The sequence below is a fragment of the Tympanuchus pallidicinctus genome, unplaced genomic scaffold (genome assembly GCF_026119805.1).
Source record: "Tympanuchus pallidicinctus isolate F22 unplaced genomic scaffold, pur_lepc_1.0 scaffold16, whole genome shotgun sequence".
In the NCBI taxonomy this organism is placed as follows: Eukaryota; Metazoa; Chordata; class Aves; order Galliformes; family Phasianidae; genus Tympanuchus; species Tympanuchus pallidicinctus.
The window spans coordinates 16,137,686-16,150,105 of NW_026294679.1; the positions used below are offsets into that span (position 1 = coordinate 16,137,686).

Sequence of the window (12,420 nt, forward strand, 5' to 3'; positions counted from 1 at the left end):
TTTTTGCCTAACTCTAGCCACATTCAGGAAATCACTGTCAGGATAAAAGCTTGATTTAACATAGAAGTTTTATCAAGAGAATTGCTGGAAAAAACATAGTTATCCAAAAGACTGATTCTTCTCTACTATTCCAGGATGCAATGACGGTCAGAACTCAGGTGAAGGATTTAATTATGTTAATGACTTAGCATAAACTTGAGCTATGCAAGGATGAAAACAAATCCCTGAATTGATGTGTTTGCCTCTACATTGCTACATACAATGTAAATTCAAAGAAGCTATGAATGCATCTATGCAGCTGGAAGTCATCAAAAGCCAACCACTGTTAAAAATATCTGTAATTCTCAGGCAACAACAACAAATTACAAAAGGAGCATTATTTATTTCAATTTTGTTACTGTTGCTTGAAGTTCATTTTATTGTTGTTTTTAGTGAGATGATACATCTACAGTTTCAGGTAATGCCACTGAATTCCATCTTGACAGGGCAACAAAGTAACTCCAAAACAGGCAAAAGCAATAAATACCAAACCATTCAATCTAAAATGTATAAATATAAAAGTCGTTTCTGAAAACATAAGAAAAACAGGAAGCCATTTTTCTCTTTTGGCCACTTTTATAGCAACACTGCAACTGTTCATCTGTATCACCTCAGATCCAGCACAGTTATCTTTATGTCCTTCCCAACCACATGGGTGCATGGCTGTGAAAGAAAGTACATTATTCAGAAACCATTTTCAGTAAATTAATAGCATGTTTCAGACTTTTCCTTCTTGAGCCTGCCTAATAGTTTGCCTATATATTCAGCCTTAAGCCTGCCTATCACTGCACCTGTTCACAGACAAACCTTGTCTTCACAGCTGTAGACTGCTGTATAAAGCAAGGATTGTAATATAGAAAAAGAAATAAATTTCTGTAGAGGAAATTGCTTCATGTTTGGTTGTGACACAGAGCATAGTACGGTGTGATCCTTTACATATCCCAGCAGTGGATACCTGAAATGGAGGAGGAAGGAGCTGTGTGCTGTGTTAGAACATATGCATGGAGGACAGAGGCAAGGGAAGCTTGAACTCTGCTCTCATCCTGCAGAAGTTTCAGATGTGTCTGCCCATATATTTTTTGTGTGTTTTTTAAAGCGTTTAGGACTGTGTCTTTAGACATAGCCATGACTAAATAAGAGCATGTGTTGGATCTGTGGAGAACAGATTTTGCTGTAAATTAGACAGACGCACATAAGGGTTGTTCCAGTCAGATTTCAGGAAGCTTCCTGTATTAGCACCTCTGATATTTTTCCTCCAGGAAAAAAACGCTGTGCTCTTACTGTTCTTGTTGGAAGATTAATGTGTTTTGGGAATTGTATTTGACAGGATGTTTTGTGTTCAACATAGGAGCAATGTGTCTAATGTTTATGAGTTTGAGTACCTGGAAACTTCATTCATGAACTAGGACCACTGGACGAGAGACTGAACATGAGCCAGCAGTGCGCTCTGGCAGCTCGAAAGGCAAATGGGATCCTGGGCTCCATCAGGAGAGGGGTGGTCAGCAGGGAGAGGGAGGTAATTGTCCCTCTCTACTCGGCTCTTGTGAGGCCCCATCTGGAGTACTGTGTCCAGGTGTGGAGCCCTCAGTACAAGAAAGATATAGAGATCTTGGAAAGGGTCCAGAGGAGGGCGACTAAGATGATCAGGGGGCTGGAGCACCTCCCCTATGAGGACAGGCTGAGGGAGTTGGGCTTGTTCAGCCTGGAGAAGAGAAGGCTGCGGGGTGACCTCATTGCAGCCTATCAATACCTGAAGGGAACCTACATCCAGGAGGGGAGTAAACTCTTCAGAAGGGCTGACAACAGCAGGACTAGGGGAAATGGATCCAAGTTGAAGGAGGAAAGATTTAGGTTGGATGTTAGGGGGAAGTTCTTCACAAGGAGAGTAGTTAGGCCCTGGAACGGGCTGCCCAGGGAGGTTGTGGATGCCCCGTCCTTGGACGTGTTCAAGGCCAGGTTGGACGGGGTCCTGGGCAACCTGATCTGAATGTGTACGTTTGGTGGCCCTGCTAGGCAGGGGGGTTGGAACTACATGATCCTTGAGGTCCCTTCCAACCCGGGTGATTCTGTGATTCTGTGAAAAGAGTTTATCTGGAACAAAATCCTTAAGATTTTGTTTCAGACTTGGATTACCTTCTCAATCCCCCTAGAGTCAGTGATAAAGGAATAAAGCAAAATATAGAACCCAAACTCTCTTACTTTTTGAGCAGTACTGATATTATGGGAGTCCTACAACAACGAAGTAGTGTTTAAAGTCTTTCAGTTATTTATTTTGAGCCAGAGGTATAAACTATTTTGTATTTGACATGAGCCCCATTTAAAATATCTTAATTATTCATATATAAAGACAATTGTGGTTTTTTTTTCCAGATAGCACTAACATTCTGATAATTCTGAATGACTGTGCCATTGAACCATATGCATAGCATGCTATGCTACTAAAACATCAAAAGGAAACAATAGTTAGCTAAAAAAGCCTACGAGAATGTAGAAAAAATGGAAAATGAAGGGTTCAGCAGCTGGAATGCTGTGTTGAAATGACACAGTGGGGGAGATGAGCTAATTTATTTTTGTTATAAACTGGAGAGCTTAGGACCAACTCCTATTGAAATTGTGGCTTTTGTTTCTGAAAGTAAGTGGTGTGTAGGGGAACTGTGATGTTGCGGCCTGATGTGATGATGGAGAACATGGTGAAGGGGTGCAGGTGGCTGACTCGGAGAGCACAGGTGCAAGCAATTCACCTGTGCTTCCCTCTTGATTGGAAGGGGTGGGCCTTGGGTCTCCCGGGCTCATTGAAGGAGTAGCCTCAGAAAGGAGATAATCTGCTGGATGAAAGCTGCTTTGTGAGATAGAGTGTCCCCCAGTCAGAACTCCTCACCACCTGCTAGGTGAGTCAACTCTTTTTTTTCCCCTGCATTATGACTATTGGTATTCCGAACAGTATTTTGCCTGGTGTTGCAAAGAATTTGTCAGAAGCAGTTCTGCTGCTTTGTAGGACAAACATGGTGACTGATGGCAGCTGCTTGTAATTAGGTGCTATTTGAATGACAAAGCATAACAAAAGTCTCATGGCTGCTACTGGCTACTTAAGTCCTGATGTCTGCCTTCATTGGTGATAGAGTTATTAGGATAGGAGAAAAGTAAAGGAAACTAAAGTGCAGCAGGTGTAATTTCTACTTGCAGGGCTATGCACAAGAACTCAACTAATCAAAAACATGTTGGATCATACACTTACATTAAATAACCTGGGATCCTTTGTATGTGGATGAAATCCCTTCTTTTTACAAGCAGAAACTTCAAGCATGCCAGCATTAGTCAGTCTGAAGATGCCAGTACTGGAAAGCAAACATGGAACTACTGTTACACAATGTCTGTGTAATGCAAGTACAGAAATTCACAAACAAATAACAGAAGGACAGTGGGATGGTTCTCAGTCACCTCTGATACCCTGGACTCCCATTAAACTGTACTTATTTTCACCAAGAAACAGTAATAACCTAATAACTACAAGTTGACACCAGATTAATTAATGTTATAGACAGGAGTAACAGGTTAGAGTTGGTTACAGGGTACCAGCAGAGGCTATGCAGTTTATGAGACTACAGAGATTGGAGAAAGTACGCAGACACTGCTGCATAGCTCTTGTGCACTTACTATTCCAGCTGTATTTACAGCTCTGCTACCTGAATGGCTCATAAAAAAAGCTGGCCAACTAGAATGGGATTCATAGAAGTTATCTATGGAGGCAGAAGGCCAGAAAGACAGTCTCAAAAAAATGCACAGTCTAAATATCAGAGATAAACAAGGGGCCTTGAAATGTCAAATGAACCAAACAATAATCTCAGAGCTGTTGAAATTGAAAGGAACCTCTGAAGATCACCTGGTCTGACCTCCCTGTATGAGCAGAGTCACGTTAAGCAGGCTGTCCAGGACCATATCCACTCAGGTTCTGAGTACAGAGTTCTAACAGTGTCTCTGGACAATCTCTAACATTATAAACCTTCTCATTTTTTCTTACAGTTATAATTTTTACTAGGTTCTTGCTGCTTGTATTTTATGAAATAAGAAAATAGAACCTGATTAGGCAAAGAGTGACCTTTACCAATCTATTCCCAAAACAGAGGCTTTCATACTATCCTATAGAAGTATGTCTAAACCTTCCATTTCCTCCTTCAGATGGAAGGAAGATAGGTCTGTGGTAGCCCACTGGCAATGAAGTCTACAGAAACAGCTCCTGTTATTAGTACTTGTTTGAGCAGAGTATAAAAATAAATCAAAATTTAAAACCTGGAGCTGGGAAGGGAGGAGGAAAAAGAAGTCAGAAAAAATACTGTGCTTACCAACTGACTGGAATGCAAGTCTAAATAGATTAAAGAAAACAAACTCATAATACACTCGTTCCTGTCCATCATCCCAGCTGACATGTGCTGTTTGCATTTGATCCCATTTTAAGATAAGGAGTATGTAAATATATCACCATATTACTTAGAAAAATCAGAACTCACTCATTATGTTTTGGTGAACAAACAATTGCAATGGCCTCTGGTAACATGAGCTGATAAGAGCAATGAGTATGAAGATCAACGCTGGATAAGAATGCAGTTTGTGTTGGATGTGTCTACAAAAAGAAGGAAAATTCAGTATCGTGAAATATTTCTTGAAAGCCAGGGACAACATGTATTCAAGAAAGAACAATAATTTTTAACAAGTAAAAGCATTGGTGTTTCCCCAGGTTGGCATCTTCTTATAAACACAAATTCTTGGTTGTTAGGGTGGCTTCTCAGTGTGAAGTTCGTGGGACATAATCTCAAGCAGATACACAAACTGTTTTTCAATTATGGGGGAAAAGAAGTGGAATGAAGAAGTACAAGATAAAAGGGAAATTACTGCTCAAAGATCTCTAGAATGAAATTCAAATAATTAATAATGAATTCAATCAGTGCAATACCCTCAGATTTTTTTAATGGATTTTTAATACAGTGGAAAATAGATGGCGTTAAGAAGTAATAAAAGGTCCCCAAAATGAAGCAAAAGTTGCACTGGCAAAAGCAGGCCCTACAGTGTAAACAATGTGCCTCAACTTCATTAATCAAGAGACATTTGTTACCTGGGTAGAACATCAATGTTTATTTATATCATTATGATTAGAATTAAGCAAAGAAATTCATTTGAATTTTGCCAGTTATTTCTTTGGCTTGTCATTTCCAGGGCTGGTTAAACAAAATATCTGTTCTATCAGCAGAACTGATACAGGAAAGCCAGAATCTGTGTCATACATACATGTATCCAACCCAAAGTGAGGAGATCAAACTGATCCTGAATACCAAATAATTCTTCTACATTCTCCATGTCACAGTAGTCTGGTCCTGAAGATTGCTTTGGCACTATTACATGGGTAATAGTAAATTCGTTGTGTGTCTGTAAAACAAACATTGACAAGGTAACTTAGAGAAAAGGAGGAGTGTCTTCCCATACAAATGTGAAAGTTAAAGTGTACCAGTTTTCCACAGAGAATTCCACATGTCTCTATTCCTCTTAATGTATTCGCCTCTGCTAGCAGCAGAAATTTGTGACAGAGATCCCTGGGTAAAATTACACCTCTGAGTGCTTCAGCCAGTTGAGCTAGCAAACAAATAAGAGAGAGAAAGAGAGAGAGAAAAATGTATATGTAGCCTACGCAGTGACATTCCTTATTATAAAGCAATATACATATATTGCGTATATATTGTATATATAGAGGAAATTATTAAAGATTAAGAAATTAAACTCATCACATCACAGATATCTAAAATGAGATTACACCTACGCTGCAAGCACATCATGCTGAATTGAGGTCACCAACTCATAAGATATGCTGTCGCCTGCCTCTTGTGGTGACAGGGAGTTGATCTAGTTTCTCAGGCCAGGGCTTCTCAAAAAACTTTGAAGCCTCTGCAGGTTCTGCTTCTGTTCTCAAGATTCAGGCAGACTTTATGCTATGGGAACACCGAGGCTCCATCTCCAGATGCATCTACTGGTGCTCAGATGGAAACTGTAGAACTTTACAACGTCTCTCTTAAAATGAGGAAACTAGAACTGTTGCATGTACATTTACCTATTCATGCTTATTCCACTACAGATGCTCTCAAAGTGTGCAAACCATAGAATCATTACTTTGGAAAAGACCTCTAAGTCCAACTGTCACAAGCACGTGCAATACATGTTTTGCTCTAAGCAGTAAAGAAGCAGATAGGGGGTACAGAACATATGCACTTACTCTGAACAGCACTTAAAGCAGCTGCTGGCTTTAGGGCCTGGTTTACTGAAGGTAAATCTCCAGTAGAGACACATATATCACTCTTCTCTTTTTTCTCTTGCAGTGTGGTAGATGAGGAACTGTTCTCAGGTACAGAAATACAGGATAGCATACTTCCATCTATCTGCTCAGACATAACCATGCTCTCTTTAATCTTCTGATCTCGAGCCAGTTCTTGCTTCTTAAGCTGATCCTCAAAGAATTGAAACTGTTCCGATTCAAGCTGCTGCTGCCTCATATGTGCAATTCGTTTCTTCTCTGCCTCTATCAGCTTCTGCTGCTCTAGTTTCTTCAGAGATTCAGTTTTACACTTGTTCTGAAATATATGCAAAATAGTCACATAGTCACTAAAGTTATAGAAAGGAGGGGAAAGCAGCAATCTAATTGTATTAAAGAATATTAAAAGTATATTATATTAAAAATCTCTTCTTAAAAAGCCTTCTGGAAGCTGTTAGCTAAAGTACCAAACACAAGCCTATCCCCCAGAGTAGTACAATACAGAATGAAATATTGTAAGCAAGGAAGTCCTAACACGAACCTTCCAGCCTGCATACCTGTGATGGTTTATGCTTTACTTAAGCAGTGAGATCACAGAATCACAGAATCACCTGGGTTGGAAGGGACCTCAAGGATCATGTAGTTCCAACCCCCCTGCCTAGCAGGGCCACCAAACGTACACATTTAGATCAGGTTGCCCAGGACCCCGTCCAACCTGGCCTTAAACACGTCCAAGGACGGGGCATCCACAACCTCCCTGGGCAGCCCATTCCAGGGCCTAACCACTCTCCTTGTAAAGAAGATCACTAAATCAAGTAAGTAAAAAAAGTATTTTTTAGCACAGCAGTGGTAAAGAGATAAGATATAAATCCTTACAATTTTCAACACAAGAGATGTTTGTATAGGTTGGTTGACTTTCTCCTGTTTATTTCTTTCCTTAATTTTCTCTGAATTGCTGAGAGGGGCTTAACCCTTAACACCCCAATGCTGTGCATGTGCCCACCCCAGCCCCAGGAATGCTAGGTACCATCTCTGCCACCCCTCCGGTTTCAGAGCCATCATGCATTTTCTATAGACTCATGCAGGTGTCTGAACAATATCCTCCCTGTAAAACTGAACCTGAGCATACCAAAGAACTGTTCTGATCTTCTTCAACTATTATGCAGCTACCATAGCACATTTATTTCCAAGCTCGCTCTTACTTTCAAATGACCAACTGATCAGATTCTAAGCCACTGTAAGCAGTAACTAGGTTTGTGCAGAATGGCTATTTTATTGCTTTACTTATATGAAGTATAGATGCAAAAAATATTCATACAGCAGTGATTTTACAGCCACATAAAACTTACTTTGTTTTGCATGTATTCTTGATATTCTAAGCTGTATTTTTTTAAAAGATCTCTCTTCAGTTCATCTGTCCGTGGAAATGCAACCTCCTTCAGTTTCTTTGGGTGGAGTAGAAAGATAGGTAAGTTAACTTTTCACTTTATGAAAGGATCACCTGAAAACCAAACTCATCTGTAATACAGATTTCAAATAATAATAATAATAATAATAATAATAATTAAAAGATACTGCTCTTTTCCCAGGAAAGCAAGGAGGAATTATACAGAGAATGATCAGCTTATTATGCTTTCATAGTACATTGGTTACATAGCACATTGATAAACTATATTAATTTACGTAAGTAAAGCTGTTATAAAACTACTTGTTATCTAATGAGGAGATTGTTTTTCCAGCAGTCTGTTACTTCTGTTTAACAGGTGTGTGATGACTAAGGTCTTTTTTTTTTTCTTTTTTTTTTTTTAAGAAGACATATTTTATAAATTAAAGCCAGGGCCAACTTTTAGTGTTTTGTGCAGGATCAACACATTTTACCCTGGAGCTCCCTGGACAGAAGTAAAGCGTAATATGCCCACTTCTAGGTGGAAAAAAGAAAGGCTACAGTTGCACCTGTGGGTTCTGTGACAGCTCTGGCAGATTCTTAACTTAAACAAAACCAGCACTGTTAATGTTTATAGCTGATACAGAGGCCACTACAGAATAAGTTAGAGGCTGTAAGCAAGGGAGGGGGAAGCAACCATGTGCAATAGAAGGGAGCAAACATTAGAGTCCTTTTCCTTTTCTCAGCTTGGATGTTATCCTGGGTTGTGGGTAACAATCAACATTTGGCATGAAGTGTTTTAGCCTTAAATATGACGTTACGTAGCTTTAATGGTAGAGAAAGCCATGCAAATACTGTGGCATAAAGCAGAAAATACATTTATTGTTATTCTAACTATCCTCAGTGAGTAATTCGAGATGTTTTAAGTTCTTTATAAGGCTATATTTGAAAACTGTCTTTTAGAAAAGTAAGATGAACCATGTTGGAAGAAAAAAAACTTGATAGAAACTTAATAATACATATTTGGTAATAAATTACGCAAAAATTCACTTTGATTCTTAAGCTGGTAAGTAAATAATGTGCAGACACCAGTAAGGCCACACATTTCTCTTTCCTTCTGTTTCCAGTGAAATTTGGATCAGTAGCCATACATATAGTTAGGATCAGAATGAAACTTTATGCAGTTAGGTTAGCGTGTTTTTATCATGTAAACTTTCTGAAATAGATGTACCTGGGTTTCAACAATCTACAGACTTGTTCAGAGATTGGTCTTATTCACCTTTTGGAATGCACAGCAATGACAAAGTGGTTAAACTAACATAAAACACAAATGTCTGGTAGAGAAAGTTATCAGAACTTCAAGCTCTGTTGGCTGCCTTGGGCTATGTACGCACTGGGAAAAAAAGAATGATAGGAAAGAACAGAAATGGGGAAAACGTGTCTCAAAGTTCAGGAAACCATAACCCTACCTTAATAATAACTTGTTTTTCTGGTACTGCACATTGGTGATAGTCTCGGTGACTGGGCAGCTTCTCCACAAACAAGCTAGAAAATTAAGCATGCGTATTTGCCTTGATAGCCAGAGGAATAGCTCTGTTAGCTTTTCTTTGGCAGAAAAATCAGTTTCACTTGTTGTAACTGTTAAACACCAAATTTCAGATGATTTGGAGCAGAATTCTACACCATTCATTCATTTAAACTATTGCTTAAACTCTTGTATGGCTGGTATGAGACACATGGGGTAACGACAGGAAGTTATTTTCTACATCTGAATATATTTTGTTTCTCATTAGCAGTGGGTTGGGTCAGAAAAGGATTAACTAGCACTCAGCACCTGCAAATACCCTCCACACCAGACACTGTTACTAAATCTTATTTTTGCCATCTTGATCTGTCGCCTCAGCTGAAATGAGGAATCTTAAATAAGACACTGTCATTAAACCAGCTATTTCTACCAGACTAAATTGTACAGCTAAATGCAACATTATTAACTCATCCAGACATCTAAATTACTGCAACACTTGGCTGCAGAAAAGTTTGGAATTCACAGCTGCTATCATTTTTCCAGCAATTTATGCTATGTTCACCTCCAGACCTCCTTTTGAGACAGATGCATGCATTTAACATAATTGAGGAAGAAAGATTTGGTTTAGGTTTCAGAATATTGGGAAAATAAAAGTAGAAAAGAAGGTTTCTTCTGAAAAAAATCTAAGAGGATTTTTTTTTTTTTAATACGCATACTTTAGAAGCAGCAAAATAAATCAATCACTCCTACAGCAAAGGGAGCTACTTAAAAGTTTAAATCTGCCACTGAGAGAGTTTTCAGTCGATTATTTCAAGATTTGTAATGAAAGCTGTTCAGATTTTTTTTTAAATGGGGAAAATAATCATACAATGAACATACATTGTGGATTTTGCATTTACTGCTTTAAGAAGCAATGATGCTTAATCCTTCTGGGGCAAAAAGCTGTTTCTTCATGTTGTTTTTTTTTTCTTTTAAATATTGTGTCATGTTATCACCTTTAAAATCTGCTGAGGCTCACAGGGCTTAATGATTAGTCTCAGAAATCTTATGCAAACACTGATTGTTAAGGCTTACGCTGTATTTTACCAACATCCTGATCCATACACAACAACCTGTGTGGAACAGTGCTCATGGTATAGCCTGGTACTGCAAACTTCAGCCTCTGTACATTACATTAATTCACCCTGGCAGTCAGGAGGCAGGTAAGGCTACTCCACTAGTAGTAGAGAAGAAATTACAATAAAGACTGGAATTAGATTGAAGATCTCAAAAGAAGGTAGCTATTCTGCAAGAAAACAGTGAGCATTTTTTCTCCTAAGCTAAAAGGGTGCTCCATTTTCATTGCAAATATTTATTTCCCTCCGCTTACAACTACAGCTGTAGTGCTGTAACTTACAATAGTAGCTACAATTACTATAAACTGTTTCTTACGTTATGAACTTGTTATAAAAAACAAAAGCGTTCTCCAGATTTCCCTCCTCCATATAAATTGATGCCATTCGCTCCATTTCTACTCCAGATCTGAAGTAACGACGTGGAGTGATGTCCTCATTGATTGCAATATTGCTGCCAAGTTTGCTTAGGGCACGCACTCTCTCTTCTGGGGTCACAGAGATGTCCGTGTGGTCAGGAATAGCTACGAGCTTTTTCTGAAAAAGAACAGTGTAGTGAGGGGAACAAGATATTGTATTTCACTTTCAGTAAATGATCTTATTCAAGAAACTCAGAGGAAATCTTCAAAATAGGTATTAGTTTCTACATTGCTAGTAACTTTAAAGCATTCTAATGTTTCTCAATTGCATTACAAATAGGAAAGTATCCTTTCCCTCTCCCTTATTTTTCAAGCTATAAGATAATCTCAGAAAGGAAGTTATGGGAAAAAAAATAAGGAAACCTCAGCAGAAATGATCAAAGGCGACACAAAACGTGTCTTCTTCAGAAATCTTCAAAAATGAAATTAAAGAAGGGTTCTGCCTTGCGTTATTGAAGTAATCTAGTGGAAGGTCTGAAGGTGCAAATCACTGTTATACAGTTCTCTGATGTATTGTGTATGACTGCTGGGTACAGCTAATTTGTACAGCTAACAAAGAGCAGTACATTTCCCTGAGCAGTCAGCAGTTCATTTTAAGGCTTCAGATGAAGCAGTTTAAGTCTAAGGATCTAGAACTGACTCTGCTAGAGAAGAAACAGAGCTTCTTATTGTAGTAATTACTTTCTTGCTAAGTGGTTAAATAAGGTGGCTACTGCAAGCTGTTTCCTCTTATGTTGCTGAAAGGATTTATCTTTTCTATTTAAAATGTTCACTTCAACTCTTTTAAACTGTGACCACTAAAACAAACAAAAATCCTAAAGACCATACATACAGAAACACAAATCCAGCGAAACTATAAGAAGAGGTGAGGAGCTGGCAGAACTCAAGAAAATGCCCTTTCAGCTGACATCAGTGCTGCTGAACTGCTCTGAAACCTTTTACTTGAAGAGGTGCTAAGCCATTAAAGCATCACTTTGTAATACATACCAAGGAACTAATACTGAATGGTTGTTCCATGTTGCCCTCTGTTTGCAAACCAAGGAGGTTGCTCTTTTGCTCCAAAGCCTCCATCTGGCTGTGAAGGATAGGCTGCCTCAAGTATTAATCCAGCGCTCCGTATTTGCAGCCAGCTGTCTCAGAGCCCGGGGAAACTTTAATAGAGATACACTGATCGTGGTCAGGTGCTGGATGAAATAGGATAAGTCATTCAGATTAGAAATACGTTGAAACGTTATATCAGTTTGTATGCCTGTATCTGCTCATTACTTCAGTTTCAAAAGCTTACATGCTTATGAGCAATCTAGAATTCAGCTATGTCGAATTAGAAGTAGGAATGTACAGAACATTTGTGAACTAGCTGACTCGTTCTAACATTATCAAAGTGGACTCACACAGCGTAGTAAATTATTTTTACAATCTTTACAGCAACTTGGATTTTAAAAAAAAAAAAGAAAAAAAAAAAGGCCCGAGAAAATAAACCAACTTCTAAGCATTAAGCCTTAATAGTTTGAAGACTAAGCACAGAATGTTTCCTTGTGCATATGTTCATGACTAGCATATTTTAAACCAGTATGAATTTCCCTGCTACGTCTATAATTAAAAATAAGACAGCATACAAACTCGTATCAGCAATATAAAGTACCACGTGC

The 12,420-nt window shown here is 38.7% G+C and overlaps 1 protein-coding gene across 1 annotated transcript; it reads right to left on the reverse strand.

Annotated features, from left to right (window-relative positions):
* Positions 1 to 323: 323 nt before the first annotated feature.
* On the reverse strand, positions 324 to 11,988 carry STAMBPL1 (STAM binding protein like 1). The gene is made up of 10 exons (XM_052677078.1): positions 11,759 to 11,988; positions 10,672 to 10,889; positions 9,185 to 9,260; positions 7,681 to 7,776; positions 6,296 to 6,650; positions 5,537 to 5,661; positions 5,320 to 5,457; positions 4,545 to 4,657; positions 3,275 to 3,374; positions 324 to 702 (listed from the first exon to the last, which is right to left on the reverse strand). Exons 1-10 carry the CDS (start codon positions 11,840 to 11,842, stop codon positions 646 to 648), a joined length of 1,362 nt encoding a protein of 453 aa, XP_052533038.1. The 5' UTR covers positions 11,843 to 11,988; the 3' UTR covers positions 324 to 645.
* Between the last annotated feature and the right edge of the window lie 432 nt (positions 11,989 to 12,420).